Source organism: Calidris pugnax, unplaced genomic scaffold (assembly GCF_001431845.1).
Source record: "Calidris pugnax isolate Ruff unplaced genomic scaffold, ASM143184v1 scaffold270, whole genome shotgun sequence".
Taxonomy (NCBI): Eukaryota; Metazoa; Chordata; class Aves; order Charadriiformes; family Scolopacidae; genus Calidris; species Calidris pugnax.
In genome coordinates this window covers 290,560-306,454 of record NW_015091277.1, presented here as the reverse complement: position 1 = coordinate 306,454, position 15,895 = coordinate 290,560, and the positions used below count along the sequence as shown (strand labels likewise).

Below are 15,895 nucleotides of genomic sequence, written 5' to 3'. Positions count from 1 at the left end.
ATGGCAATAACCTACACCATCTCCTTTATATTGCTTAAAGGGCACATTTGTGCTGCTTTCAATGCCTCTCCATCCCCATCAAAGACCCAACTGTGGACGCAATTTGATTGCAAATAAAATTGCTTTTTACTGGCGTAAATTTCCTTTTCTCTCTTTGTGGCAATAGTCTACACCATCTCCTTTATATTGCTTACAGGGCACATTGTGCTGCTTTCAATGCCTATGAATAGTTAAAGGGTGGGTGTCAGGAGGATGGGGCCAGTCTTTTTTCAGTGGTGCCCAGGGACAGGACAAGAGGGAATGGGCACAAACTTGAACATAAGAAGTTCCATCTAAACACGAGGAGGAACTTCTTCACTTTAAGGGTGGCAGAGCCCTGGCAGAGGCTGCCCAGAGAGGTGGTGGAGTCTCCTTCTCTGGAGACATTCAATCCCCACCTGGACAGGTTCCTGTGCAACCTGCTCTGGGTGGGCTCGCTCTGGCAGAGGGGTTGGACTAGATGATCTCCAGAGGTCCCTTCCAACTCCATATCATTCTCTGATTCTGTGACTATGATCCGATTAGAAAGGCTAACCCACATGCACAGGCTTCCCTTCCAACTCCAGATCATTCTGTGATTCAGTGATTATGATCCGATTAAAAAGGCTAACCCACATGCACAGGCCTTAAGCAGAATTTGGGGCTGAGAACGTCCAAATAGTGCACCTCAATGAACAAAAAGGCTGTGATAGCCCTGAGACTTTCCAGACATGACTACGAGGAGCACAAGGTGTGTTTCATGCAATGAAACACCTTGCTCATTGTTTGGGCAAGGGAAGAGCACACGTTTCCTAAAGAGGAGACTGGCAAGGGAAGAGCACACGTTTCCTAAAGAGAAGAGGAGACCAGTGGGCCCCATTTACAGACAATTTTGGTTCTTCAGCAGGGACTTCTTTTTGCCGTGTTTTACAGGTAAGCCTGATGAAGAAGAGGTGAACTTCTCATAGTTCACAGAAAACAGAAACACTAAAGAGGACCACATAAAAAACAGCTATATGGGGGAAAGCAGGAAAACCAGGAGGTTTAAGACAATTAAAAGACCCTGAAAAGGGGAGTACCTGGGCCAGTGGACATAGTTGTGTCCTCTACTTCAGGAAGAAGTCAACATTGGTGTGGGGAGAGGAAGGTGCAGAGAAAACAGCAGCCAGCCAGCAGCTGCTGTAAAGGGGTGCACCCTGCAAAGCACAAGTAAAAGGAGTTTTTAAGAGATCCCCACTCTACTTTTGGCAGCAACTAAGTCCCTAATTGAGCAACATGAACATTTACACGGACCCATCAGAAATTGCCCGTTCCAGGCATGGACTAAAAAGACACTGATGCCAAAAACTATGGCTATTCTAACCAGATCAAATGTGCTCAGGATCATTCTAGACCTGAGACCAACTGGCTTGGAGCAACACAGCCTGTGTAATCGCACACTTGCCCTCCAAATGAGCTGCACATTCAAGCTCCAGGGGACTTTGTATCAAATCTGTTAAATATTCAGTGTATTTTAATTGCTTGCTAGCATACTCTAGAGCCAAAATGAGCCAGATGTGATTCTGTGGCTACCAACCATGTTTCAGGCCTTCATGCTTGATTCCTGCACGTTACTCTCCAAAGAACCACTCTTGGCCATATCATCCACTTGTCCTCTCGAGGACAAAGACACAGTGAGATAGCAGTCCAACCACAAAACCTGTATGAAAGGAGACAGCACTCAGTGCTTTAGGGGAATAGACCCTCATACAGCAAGTGCAGAATGGAGTCAGAGCCTGGCCTATTTAATCAGGCTTTCAGGGATTTAGTGGAGGAATTTTCTTGGGCTATCAGCTTTGGAGTCTCAATCTCATCTCTCCACTGTAATGGGACTAACCATTCATGGATGTTAATGACCATTTAGGTCAGCACTGTGGTTCTACAGGGCTAAATGCACAAATATCAGGTGGCTTTAGCTAAAGAATTGGATCCTGTAACAGTTATCACTGCAACAGACTTGGGTGTCAGAAAACAGCAAACACATGTCCTTGAAGGACATGAGCCTCTGTTGCCAACATAACAAAAAACTGTAATATACAGCTAGGAAAATCTACATAAAGGTCAAATTCAGAGGTTCCAGGGGCTGCAAGGGTATTTGAATCCTTCTGTGGCAAGGTCTGTGATGCAGCTTCACACAGCCCAGCACCCTTTTCCTCTTCTCACCTAGGTCAGTATCAAAGACACTGGCATCATCAGGCCAGGAAAAAAAACAAAACAGAGGCTTCCCAGGGGCTGGCTGGAGCACACCTTCTTCAGTGGCTTGGATTGCCCTTCCCCGCACAAAGGTGAGATGTCCATCCACACTCTGGATGGCCACTGTCTCAAGGGGAGGCTCTGGGTGGGAGGTGGACGCCGTTGGAGCCCTGTGGTCATCTGTTCATTCGCTGGAGGATGGTGACACAGCCGTGATAGCTGGTACAGCGCTGCAGTGGTGGCTGCTGCTCCACCATCCCCGTCACCGGGTCGAAAGTGAAGGCTTTGTCCGTGCCTTCCCCATTCTCATCTCGGCCACCCAGGATGTAAATCTTCCCTCCGCACACCGTCAGGCCACAGCTCTCCTGGAAAGCAGAAGGAAAGCCCAAGAGCTGAGGAGCAAGACTCAAGCTTCAGGCAAGGGGGCTGAGCAGGGGAAAGGGAGTCGTCGCAACGGGCTCAACTCTCCCTTGCCCAGCAGAAGGGAGAAAAAGTAGGTAAAGTAAGTGATTTCTGGCTCTTGGGGTGGTGCAATCATACAGTTTCAGTAAGAGTTTAGGCACCTGCAATGCCTCAAGCCAACGATGGGATGTTGCTGTTCCTGGCAGCCCCCCAGGCACAGCACAGACTCACAAGCCCACCAAAAGCCCAGAGGTCCAGCCAGAACCTCCCTGTGAAAGCCCCTTATAAGGAGGCACTAACACAGAGTTTTAATTCAGATTGGGGTGAGCTGTGGCCCAACATTCTTCTTCACAGTGCCATGGCTCACGTTGCAGCGTGCCTTTGGAGTACAAGACTGTGAAGACACTAAACCAAGATACGTAACCACCACCAGCCCATGTTCAGTCCACAGACCAGACTAGAGCCATTATAAGCCTCATCCTGAAACACAGCGTGGAGGACAGATCCTCAACACCAGTGATTTCACCCCACAGAGCCACTCCTCTGGCATTAATAGCTAGTGGAGACACAGCTTCAGCAACAAAACTTGGGTTTGCTGTGAGAGAGACATCCTCCAAGCAGTATGGATGCTGATGGCAAGTACATATATGTTTGAGTTGCTTTGCAGAGGTCACATTCACATGCTTGGAGCCAAACCCACAATGTATTTTCTTTGCCTTCAATATCTCAGTAAAGCACAGATCGCCCCTGTTCTAGGGGGAGAGGGAAGGCTCAGAGCTTCTTTCCTAAACCTCTTCCTTACCAGAGGCCCAGGGAGGGTGGCCACTTCTCGCCAGCTGTCTTCCCTTGGGTCGTAGCTGAAGATTTTACTGAGCAGTCCACCTACAACATAAATTATGTTGTCCAAGCAGACGGCACTGATGCATCTCTGATAAAAAGGGGTCGGAGACAGGAGCGTCCACTTGTTGTCCTCTGGATCATAGCACTGCACCTGGGAGGAGCAACGCAGAAACATGGAATTTACCACATCCCCCTGCTTGGATGAAGCTGCTGTTCACTGGAAATAAAAGAACATGGGGACAGAAACACAGATGGGAGCTTCAACACCCAGAGACCAGTGCAGAGAGCGAAGCAATGAGGAGTTCTAGCATTCCCTCTTGCATTCAAGTCTCCTAAACTACAAGCCCCAGGGTGGCTCTCCTTGACCCAGACAGTGCAGTGTTCAGAGATGGAGCTGAACAGTGCTGATGGCTCTTTCTGCAGCTCAGGAGACCAAAACTACCATGTCTGGCTTGTAGAGGTCTCTTCCAGGCAGTTACTATGATTGTTACTTATCTGAAGTGAATGCCTACAGGGTTGGAGATGTGTTTCTGTGGTGCCTCAGGACTGACCAGGCTTCAGAGCAGAACAGATTCTACTGAAACCATGCTTCATACCAACTCCTGACACTTTCCCTTTCTGGTCTGTAAGTCTCATTGGCTTCCATTTAAATGCATGACTTCTCATCTTATTATAAGGGAGATTTATTAGACTTCCAAAAAAAGGCACCCTTGTAGCTTAAGGACAACTCCATTTCCCTCTGTGTTTTCTGGTAAACCTTCTTTTTTAGATCTCTGTCCATTGTTGATGCCCCAGAAATACCTTGTCAGTGTTAGCAGTGTCATCCACAGCACCACCCATCACGTAGAGCTTGTTCAGGCAGGAGACCACGGCCGCCGAGCTCACGGCTTGAGGCAGCGGGGCCAAGGTTGACCAGCTGTTGGAGAAGGTGTCATAGCACTCCACGCTAGAGAGGCGGTAAAAACCATCAAAACCTCCCACAGCATAGATCTGCCATAAAAGGAGCAAAGCAAGCTGATTAGAAACTCCTGGATTCACCTTATGGGCTATGGTGTCAGATGTACAGGAGGGGATGTCAGGACTTGGCCAGAAATACAGACACCAAGCCACAGTAAAACCCTGGGGTTGGAATAGATGACTTTTAAAAGTCCCTTCCAACCCAAATCATGCTATGATTCTGTGAAACACCCCACACTGTATGGCTTTCACCCAAGGACTTGACACAGCTATCTGCAGAAATTTTGCACCATCCCAAGGCAATTTTTATTGCTACAACTTCATTTGCGGCTACTTCAGGTGACAACAACACACCCCACTGAAACAATGTCGTCTTGGTTAGGTCCTAGCTGTTCTCCCATCAAAATCATCTCTAAATCACCCAGAAGACAAACACACACTGGCAGTTTCTTGTCATAGTGGGCAGCAGAAGTGCGGGACAGTGCTCTGTGTGGCTTCTTCCAAAGTTCAGGTCATTGCTTACCTTGCCCTGAAGCGTTGCCATTTTGTGCCTCCATCGGCCTTTCTGCAGACAAGCAACCTTGATCCAGACGTTCAGCTGGGAGCTCAGCACCCAAACATCATTGCTGCTGATGTGTCCTCCTGAAAAACAGAGGGATGGAGGGTTGATACAACCCCAAGGACAGCTGCTTCACCTCACTACACCACAATATTGCATAGTTCCTCCATACAATGGAAAAACCGGGGGTCGGTTTCTTCTCCCAAGTAACAAGTGATAGAACGAGAGGAAACGGCCTCAAGTTGCTCCAGGAGAGGTTTAGGATGGATATTAGGAAAATATTCTTCACTGAAAAGGTTGTCAAGCCTTGGAAGAGGCTGCCCAGGACAGTGGTGGAATCGCCATCCCTGGAGGTATTTAAAAGTTGGGCAGACGTGGCGCTGAGGGACATGGGTTAGCGGTGGGTTTTGTCAGTGTTGGGTTGATGGTTGGACTCAGTCTGAAAGGTCCCTTCCAACCTAGAAAATTCTACTATTGTAACTTAGGCCAGAATACAGTTATTGGGTTATGGCCATGTTAACTCACCTTCCCAAGGGAGATATCCTCTGGACGTCATGGCACTTGTTACACCGCTCTATCCCTCATATGGCATTGTATTTTAAGTGAGGGACAGGCAGAAGACTCTGATCTTTTAGGAAACTCTGCCTGACAGCATACACCAAAACCATCTCATTTCAAAGCTGAGTGCTTTTGCCAGATGCCCAACAGAAGGGAAAGTGTTTTTTTTAATGCTGCCATCTTCCCCCTCAAAGGTGATTTTTTTTCCTTGGGACAGCAAGATCCAAACCACCTACGGATAAACTTCACCAAGAAATTATTTTGCTCCAAAGCTGGGATCATAGAATCATAGAATGGTTTGGGTTGGAAGGGACCTTAAAGCTCATATAGGCCAAGCCACAGCGATGTGCAGGGACACCTCCCACCAGACCAGGATGATCAAAATCTCCTCCAACCTGGCCTTGAACCCCTCCAGGGATGGGGCAGCCACAGCTTCTCTGGGCAACATGTTCCAGTGTCTCACCACCCATACAAGAAAGAATTTCTTTCTAGTATCTAATCAAAACCTCTCTTCTTTCATTTTAAAACCATTACCCCTCATTCTATCACTACAATGCACGTGAATGAGTCCTAGTGAACAGAACTAAACAAACAGTAGGTGCCCACGCAGAGGTCGTGCCATTCTTTGCAACCAGGAAGGGACCATCTGGGCCCAGGCTATCTCACCTGATATGTACACATCGTTCTTCAGTGTGCAGGCAGCAAACTCTGACTTGGTGTAGCCAGGCACGCTGGAGAGGGCTGTCCACTGCCTGCTCTTCGGGTGGTAGAGGTCCGTGAAGGGCAGCTTCAGGAGGCCTTTCTTATCACAGCCCCCAATGACGATGATGACTTCTGCCAGCTCCATGAACCTAGACCATGAAAGGCATGGGTAATTCCCTGAGCCAAGGCTAATCCTTCCCATCACCCCTCCCATCCTATTTAGGACATTGGCAGCACAGTCCAACGGACAGAGAGAAGGGGCCTCTCCTGCATCCATCAGCTGATTTTCTGGGCAAATCATTTCACCCCTGCACCTTCCCTTTTCCCCCCAACATTCAAAGCAAAGGCACCTCCCAGACTGGGTGGGAGAAGGGTCCAAACTGCGTAGGGAAAGAAAATGGGAACAACCTTTAGAAGTCCTTGGTGAGATTGCCCCCTGCCACTCATTATCCTCCCACCCCCCCTCTTCCAGCACAAATCAAGCCTAATCCTCAAGGCACAGCCACGAGCTGTGGAAAGCTGTTCCTGGCAGCCCGCCCGTGACAAGCTCTCTCTTTAGAAGTCCTTGGTGAGATTGCCCCCTGACACTCACCATCCTCTCCCCCCCCTCCTTCCAGCACAAATCAAGCCTAATCCTCAAGGCACAGCCACGAGCTGTGGAAAGCTGTTCCTGGCAGCCCGCCCGTGACAAGCTCTCTGCCTGGAGAGAGGAGTGTTTCCAGGAAATATCTCTCTCTCTCTCTCTCCAGCCCTAATAGCAGCGAGCAGACGAGACAGACAGCAGGGGAAAGAAAAAAATCCTGCCAGCGAGTAGGTGGCAACAGAGGAACAGCTCTGCAGGAGGGGAGGGGAGAGGAGGGAGGAGGATGAAAGAGGATTTGAAAGGCTTGGTCCAATCCTCAGCTCTGCCGTGGTTTGTGCAGGCTGGGACAATTCACTTAAGACCAAAGCTGTAAAAGGAGGGAGGCAAAATGTTGAAGCTGGGGGTGAATTTTAGCTGTTTGCATCCTTGAAGACATCATCACGGAGCCTGTTGCGAAATTCAGCACAGAGAAGATGTGTCAAACCATCCCTTCCACCTGACAGAAACATGCCCTTAAATGCCAGGCTCTGACTTCCAAGATGCACTGGAGCAACCTTCATCCTTCTGCCCAGAATGTTCCACCACCGAGTGGCAAAAAAACCCGTCACTCTTTGGTCTGAAGAGCAGGAGAGCACAAGAACCTGGCCCTGCAAGCCTGTGGTCATGTGTGTTCTCTGGAAGAGGATGGGGAGCCTTGCAAACCAACCCAGAGCCCTTGCCACCCACTCCAGAGCAGAGGTGTCCATCAGCACTCTTACCAAGCCCACCCTAAGGGGCCTGTGGGACCATGAAGAAGCAGGAGAGACTTAAAACGTGGTTGATCAAATCCAAACTTCAAAGTCACAAAAAGGTGCAGATTTACACACCCCCCTTAGAAAACTCTTTTTTTAAGTACCTCCTCCATTTTACACTGGCAGCTGCCTCTTCATCTTCTTGCTGCTCATAAATAAATAAATCACCAGGGAAAAAATAAAATAAAATAAAATAAAATAAAATAAAATAAAATAAAATAAAATAAAATAAAATAAAATAAAATAAAATAAAATATCAGCAATTTGAGGATATCCAGGTAGCCACCTGGATAATAACAGCTTTTTTCCCCCTGGATATTAATTCCTGATCCTACAGCAATGCCTTTGAGATAGGCACCACACTGATGGCCAGGAGAACTGAGGCTGGTCCAAGCCTTCTGGCTAACAGCTTGGAGATGGTGGGAGAGAGGCCAAAAGAGGTGAAATGAGAACAGACCAGTGGCAGAGCCAAGAATGGAAAACAGGTCTCAACCCAGTGCTCTACCCATTGGTGAAAGCAGATTGAAACAAAGACCTAGAAGCACCCATTCTTGCTCATAGTCTGGCCATGTATCTGGATGGCATCATTGCACATCCAGAGCAGTGTGACCAGAGCACTTCTTGCCAACGAAAAAAAAGTGTCACATGCATTAGTATAAACTTCACAGGAATCCTTTAAACCAGGCAAATGTCTCCAAGGCCTTCATTTTGGAAACAGGGAGGCCAAAAGAGAAGCAATCAGAGAGAAAAAAAAAAACAAGGAAAAAAAAAAAGAAAAAACAACTCAAGAACTCCCTTCAAACTTTAAATCCATCAACTTAGACCATTTCCATCTAGGAAAGAAGACACAGTGCTTTACCTTCTGGGCCTTGATCGCAAAGAGCTGACCTCATTCCCGAGGATGTAGTATTTGCGGGCCTCATGCAGCAGAGGAATGCACTCCTTTGAGTCCTGGATGAGTCCATCCATTTCCACCTTCTCCAGGAAGTAGGTGGGGTCAAGCAGGGGCAGACGCACATGCTCAAGGAGATCCTTCAAGGCTCCCTTTCTGGCAGGTACGTCATGTCGTACCCAGCGCATGACTGCTTCAAAGACCACTTCTTCCTTGGGGACCACCAGCTGCTCATCAGACAGATATTCAACCAGCTCCTTCACACCCATCTCCAGGAACTCTTCATGACACGAGACCTCCACAAAACACTCCAGCATGAACCTCTTGCTCTTTTCTGTCAGAGACGCAATGGAGAATGAATCTGCAAACTTCATGATGCCCAGACAATTGCATGGGTGAAGCTGGCCTTCAAGGAAGGTGACACAAGCATCTCTGAGCTTGGAGATCTGCAGCAAGTCAGAGAGTTCCAAGATGCCTTCAACGTTGTCTTCCTGAATGATGATATTCCCCCCATACATATAATCAAGAAGAAGAGACATCGTGGAAGCAGAAATCTTCTGGATATTGATGATATCCTGGTGGCCTTCCTTGAGATTGCCACCAAACATGGCCCGGAAATAGGTGCTGTTGGCTGACAAAGTGGCACGGTGACAGGGGAATTCTTGTCCATCAATTAATAGCACCACATCTGTGAAGATGCCGCTCTGCCGGTAGGAGTTCAGCGTCTGGAGGATCTGCTTGGCGTGGCAGGACCCGCTGCAGTGTTTCATGTGCAGCTTTTCTTTGCTCGGGTCCCGCGTCGCATTTTCCAGGCTGCTTGTCCTGAAACTCGATTCTTCTTTCATCATTCGATGCATCCTCATTGGGAGGCAGGGAAGGAGACAGGAGAACAGTACGTTATTAAAATATCTGACTGCAATGCCCAACACCATTATGGTTTCTGCATCTTCCTCGGTGTCGTAAGGAAGTACAGATTCCACTTAAATTGGGTATTTCCAACCCAACCTCATGCCAGTAGACCAACTTCTGCTTTTAGGAGGTGTTTCTTTTAAGTCAGTTGCCTTGCCCAGCCTATGCTGTACTAACACCTTGACAACCCTTTCCTTTCTTTCTGACATTTTGCAGCTCTTATTAAACCATTTCCCCATCCTCTCAAATGCAAATGCTCCATGGTACAGCCCAGCTGGAAGCAATGCAGTATTTTGACTTTTTCTATCCACCTCATTTGCCCAGATAACTTATTCCAGGCAAAAATCCAGAGGTAAGGATGTGAGACTGAGATTTGCTACAGATAGCTATGACATGACCTGCCCAAACGCAGGGGAGATGTCTACATCTGACCTACCTTTCTGCTAGATTTGCTCTCCAAGTTATTTTGAATCTTTGCTGAAGGACTTCATAAAGCAATTGCAGTGAAGCAGAGCAGACTTCTCTCATTGGATCTCTAACAGTTCCCTCTTCACACTGACAGCCTGAGCAGAAGGACCTATCCCTGTAGGACAGGCAAAGTCAGGTGCTCAGCCTGGAGGGTGCAAACAGCTGCACATCCAAATGGGTGATCTCTGCTCAAGTCAGGAGGAGGCACTTCTACAGGTCATCACCTGTAAAGGGCAATTTCTAGGGAGAAGGACCTCTGCCTGCAGGGGGGGAGGTCCAAAAAGCAGTGCATTGAAATAGTGATGAGAATCAGCTATCTGACAACAGTGAGAGGAGCAGAGACCCCAAACCCTCAACTTCTGCCTCCGTCATCCTAGACCCACTAACAGGTTGGTGCTGCCCTATTTCCTCCACTTCTCCCCAAAAGATCACCCTGAACCATCACTGTTGCACAGACCCAGATGCTGGGGGGCAAGAGTGAGGAGGGGATGGAATCTGGGTCTCCTGGTGTTTGCCCAACTGGTCTCACCAGCTGGATGTTAAGTAAAAGGGACACAGCAATGCCACAATCTGTATTTTTAAAACACAGGCAGAATCAGCACCACTCCTCGTGTGAGGGTGTCAGTGAGGACCATCAGCAGAACACTTCTGATCGAAGCTTCAACCATGGTCGTGAAGGTTTTAGATTGCTTTTCTGAGGATCTGTAACAGCAAAGAGCCTATTTGGGGGTGCTTGGGCTCTGCTCTTATGGGCTGCCTAAGTCAGGTGTTGGCAGGAGCACAAGTCCCCACTGGGGTGACAAGGTACCAGACATCAGTGGCTTTGTGGTGTCCACACTCCTGAAAGAAGGCAGGTTGCACATCCCTCGAGGAGGATTATCTTGAATTTCTCATGAGTCAAAATCCCAGTTTTAGCTCTAGTCCTTCATCTCTTTTTGTAGAATCATAGAATCATTCAGGTTGGAAAAGACCCTTGGGATCATTGAGTCCAACCATCAACCCTACTCTACAAAGTTCTCCTCTACACCATATCCCCCAACACCAGATCTAAACAACTCTTAAACAAGTCCAGGGATGGTGACTCAACCGCTTCCCCAGAAAGCCTATTCCAGCCTTTTCCTACACCTGCACCTCCCAGACAGCCACCATGTCAGCCCACAGACCCCAGAGGTTCTCAGATTCTCCCATGCCTCCTGGCTGCACCTGCACACCAGGGTGGCTATGTGTAGGACTACCAAATCTAGCCCTGAGGATCTTCACCCCACCACCTGAGAAAGTGTCACCATATCCTTTTGTGCCTTCAGAATCCCTCAGCAGTGGGGAAAACACCTCTTCCCGTGCCACAGGGGAGATGCAGAGAGCTAAAGAGCAGTGAAGCAGCTGGACAAGCCCTAACTAAACATCTAAGAAATCCTCTGGTGAAGGCTCTAAACACCCCAAACGCTGCTGACGGGTGCTCGGGGCTGTGTACAGAAGGGAAACGCTGTCAGTCAGTTCAAAGTGGTTTTAAGAAGTTCCAACAAAGGCATTTGTCAGAGACACCGTTGCAAGGAGCACGGCAGACTCCACGTTTCGCCGACACACGCGGCTCCAGCCAAGACAAACACACCTCTATCCCCACTTCTCCCCCTGATCCACACGTTTCCCAGCCATCGAGGTCATGCACAGCTCTCCACAGCTCAATGGTGGGAAGAAACAGCCTCAGGCTGCCCTCCTTACAAAGAGACACACACACACACACACCCCCCCAGTTAATCCAAAAGCCCTTCCCCAGCTCACATCCCTCCTGTCTACCCATGAGACTAATCAGACTCCACGTTTCGCCGACACACGCGGCTCCAGCCAAGACAAACACACCTCTATCCCCACTTCTCCCCCTGATCCACACGTTTCCCAGCCATCGAGGTCATGCACAGCTCTCCACAGCTCAATGGTGGGAAGAAACAGCCTCAGGCTGCCCTCCTTACAAAGAGACACACACACACACACACCCCCCCAGTTAATCCAAAAGCCCTTCCCCAGCTCACATCCCTCCTGTCTACCCATGAGACTAATGATGCCAAAGCCAAAGAAAGATTGTGGTTGCCCCATTGCCCTCATCCACACACCCTCCTCTCTGGGTCATAGATTGTGGTTGCCCCATTGCCCTCATCCACGCACTCTGGGCCACCTTCTCCATCCAAGTACCACACAGCAGGAAACGCTGCATTATTATTAATATTATTATTTTGCAAGCCTGCCCAGCTGCTAGAGCAAGAAGTCAACCTTACCTGGCCCACAGGTTGTGTTCTCCAGGTGGGACCTAGCGAAGATTCAACTTCGCTCCCGGAAAGCTCCCATCCACGTCGGGGGCTCTGCCCGGATAGAGGTCCTCTCTGCAAAGCTCACTCAGCACTTCTGCAGCAGGCTTGGGGAAGCACAAAAGCATCCCCTTTATCCTCCTTGCCGGAGAGGTGGGGGAGAAGTCTGCTTTTGTTTCTCCTGAATGACATGCCAGAGAGCTACAGGGCATTAGCCATGCGGCTGTCAATAACAGCCAGCCAGGGAGGAGCCAGGACCCAGGGAAAACCCGTCGCAGCTCAGGGAAAAATATATCACACCAGGGCAGCTTAAGAGGGCCGAGCCATATGGAGAGCAAATTGAGGTCCAGGTGGAACGATTCATTTGGTAGAGAGACTCTGTCTCGCTGGAAACCGCACTAAAGCTGATAAATAAAATACGGCTCTGTGAGGAAAAAAGACGCCCGGAGCAGGAATGGATTGGTTCAGGGAAGAGCTGCAGTCCCTCTCATTAACGTGTGATAATTAGGTAATTAGGTCCTTGAGGATGGTGAGGACAGAAGGGGAGGTTTGCCCCCGGTGGATTTCTGCACCCTCCCCTCAAACTTGATCCCAGTTGTTGTCTGAATTTTATAAATCCTCATAGCAGGGATCAAAGTGGCCCCGGGAAAGCTCCTCGGAGTAAACCTTGTGCTGGAGATTGTCAAAGCCCCTAACGTGATGCAGCCTTCCCTCCCTTGCCCAGCGTCGTTTCAAACGACTTGAAGTATTTCACACTAGACAGAAGGGAAATATTAATAAGAACCAGCCCCTGCGTGTTGTTATCCCGGGGAAATCGCCCCTCCGTGGGACACAACAGCCGCGTTTGCTGGCTGGCTCCTTTCTGCTCCTCTCCCATGGCTGGGATGCAGGGCACAAGCTGGCATCCTGCTTGCTCCCAACATTTGCATATGAATCTCCGGCAACCTGGAAGGGACTGTGGTTTCCTAGCCTGCTCACTGGGCTGGGAAGGTTGGGGGGGATTTGCTCTTAAGACCTTCCACCCTGATGGAGTTGGCACTGCCAGGCTGCACCGACCAAGGATGTCACCATGTCTGCCACATGGATGGAGCTAGAGACGACCAGGAGCGGGTCATCAGGACAAATGTCAGCACAGAACTGACCCTGTCCTCAGCAAAAAGGTCTCTGGAGTATTGGAAACTCCTCAGCAAGGTTGCAAAGCTGTCATCTCCTTGCAACCATAAAGTATGGGGCCACCAACCTGTTCAAAACCCAACCCCAGCTTCAAGCCATGCGTGGTTGTGGGAGGGACCAGCTACTAAGGGCTGTCAACACACAAAATGACCACAATGAAGTGGCTTTGCAGAGTGCAGCTGTCCCCATGCCAATGCCAAGCCACCTATCTAGCAGATTTCTACAGCCAGACTGCACTCGGTCCTGGATTTCCCTGTGTGACACCACCGTGCTCCAAAGTGGTTGTCACTGTGCAAAGGCTGTGCTGCAACCCATGCTTGTGGCATTTTTCCTTGAAAAAGAGGGCATTAAATACACCGTAGAGCTGTGAAAGGATGGGGAGGTGTTCGAAAGGGGTGCATGCTAGACAGCACTGGAGGACGGACACCTTATGCAGGGGTAGGAGCTCAACTTCTCCTTTGCTCCCAGGGCCTTGATCTTATAGCTGATTTGGACTCTAAAAACCCTTCTTCAGATTAAAAATGCTCAGCCCCTGGTGCACAAAGCCATTAGGCACAAAGCCACAAGCATTAAATTAAGATGCAAAGGGAAATACAAGGAACTCCCCATCTGTTGGGGAAAGGTCTCGGTGAACGTAGGACCAAAGCTGCCTGAAGGAGCAGCAGAGTATGGATCTCAGGAGGAGAAAAGAAGTGGAAGGAGAAGGGATGCAGCTAAGCTGAAGAGAAAATGAAAAAGAGCGAAAAGGACAAGAGTAGAAGAGAGGTTTGGATAAATTGGTAATGGAGGCCATAGTGAGACATCTTCAGGAAGATGGTCACTAGGACTTAATCATGCTATGGTCTGTACCTCCCCACCACATGCTTAAGAGAAGGAAATGCATCCTATCCAAGACAGCTGTCTGTGCACTCCTGGCACCACCATCCATGGTTCCACCCTGCCATGGAGAGAGTCAGAACACCCTCTTTCCACCCCCAACCACTTCGCAGAAGGGAAGGGAAGTCACCAGCCTCAAGGAGAAGAGACCGAAGCAGGTAAGCCAAGTAGATGAGTAAAGGCAGAGAAGTAACTAGAACAGAAGCAAGGTCCAGAAGGAAGAGAGGGAGAAAAATAAGAAAGAAGAAAAAAAACCCAACTTGGTTGCTATTTCATACATGGTCAATACTCACATTGAGCATGAAACCTGGTCAGGAGCTTCAGCCAAGAGGAGGTTGCTTGCACCAAGAGCCCAGGAGAAGGGGAACCAGCCTTCAGCCTCATGCCGCTGCTGCTGCTCATAGTGTGGTGAGATTTTTCACACTGAGTTTGAACTTTGCAAGCTCTGAGCCACTGCACCAGATTAAGGCTTCAGGGGAGATACAAGAGATCCTTCTTATGCCAGATAACTGGGCAGGCCTAGGGCACGGTCACATCAGCATCACCTCCCAGACCCCAGGACTACAAGTCTACTGGCAAATTTGAAGGGCTGGAAAGGATCCCAGATACCCTGAGAACTAGCTCAGCTGTACCACTAAGCCCTTATAAATAAAGGGAGTCTTAGAAAGGAAGAAAAAGAGTTAAATAGCACAATGTTGGCTGTCCCAAGCCATTTGGGCTTCGAGCCAGCAACCAATCCTCAGCTCTTTTATTTGAATAACAGACACAGCCTACATGACTCTTATTTCTCTCCTTTCAACTTTTCAATATCTTTCCCTAGAGGACAGTGAGGACAGCCCCAGTTAGGGATTATTCTGTATCGGAGGTATCAGGAGCTCTACACCCCTTCCCCCAGGGCAATTTTGTATTTAAGGCTCAAATGGTATTCCCAGAGCCAGCCAAATTCATGACACGGTGCTGAGTACCCATCACCAACCAGCGAGATAGCCTTGTGTTTATTTTAATCCCTTTCAACTATCAGTTCAACGCAGCCATTCAGGGGCTGGAGAAAACAGCTGCTTAACAAAGACCAACCCCATGCTGACCCAGACCAGATCCCCTTCTCACCCAAAGCACCCTCTGTCTGCAGCTGGGAGCAGATCCTGGGGTAAAGAATAAAAAGAAATACAGCAAGCACCAAGCAAGACTTCTCCTTAACGTACGTATTTAGCAAAGAACTGCTGAGGGACTTCCCAAACTGGAACTTGCATCCAGATTGCTGTGTTTAATAAGTGCTAATGGACGTATGAGCCATTTATTGCTCTTTGAACCTGCTTATGGTTTTTCCGCTTTCACAGCACCCTGGGGCAATGACTTGCATAATGCGTGTTAAAAATAAATTGCTTCCCATTTGTTCGGTTTAAAACTCCTGCCTGATCGGTTCCACGGGTGCATCATTGTCCCCATGTGGCCACAAGCACCAAACAATTATTCTACAGTTACCGTTCAAGATGCAGGTCTGCACAGTCACCTCCTCCCCACATGACTATTTTTCAGCTACTGTCTTATAAAAGCCAAATGGGAGAGAACTATAGAATGGTTTGGGTTGGGAGAGACCTTTAAAAGTCCATCTAGTCCAATCTCCAGGCCATAAGG

The 15,895-nt window shown here is 48.8% G+C and overlaps 1 protein-coding gene across 1 annotated transcript; it reads right to left on the bottom strand.

The window, feature by feature from the left end:
- Positions 1 to 867: 867 nt before the first annotated feature.
- On the bottom strand, positions 868 to 9,458 carry KLHL35 (kelch like family member 35). The gene is made up of 6 exons (XM_014960604.1): positions 8,502 to 9,458; positions 6,233 to 6,417; positions 4,973 to 5,091; positions 4,294 to 4,482; positions 3,455 to 3,643; positions 868 to 2,615 (listed from the first exon to the last, which is right to left on the bottom strand). Exons 1-6 carry the CDS (start codon positions 9,395 to 9,397, stop codon positions 2,427 to 2,429), a joined length of 1,767 nt encoding a protein of 588 aa, XP_014816090.1. The 5' UTR covers positions 9,398 to 9,458; the 3' UTR covers positions 868 to 2,426.
- Positions 9,459 to 15,895: the final 6,437 nt, after the last annotated feature.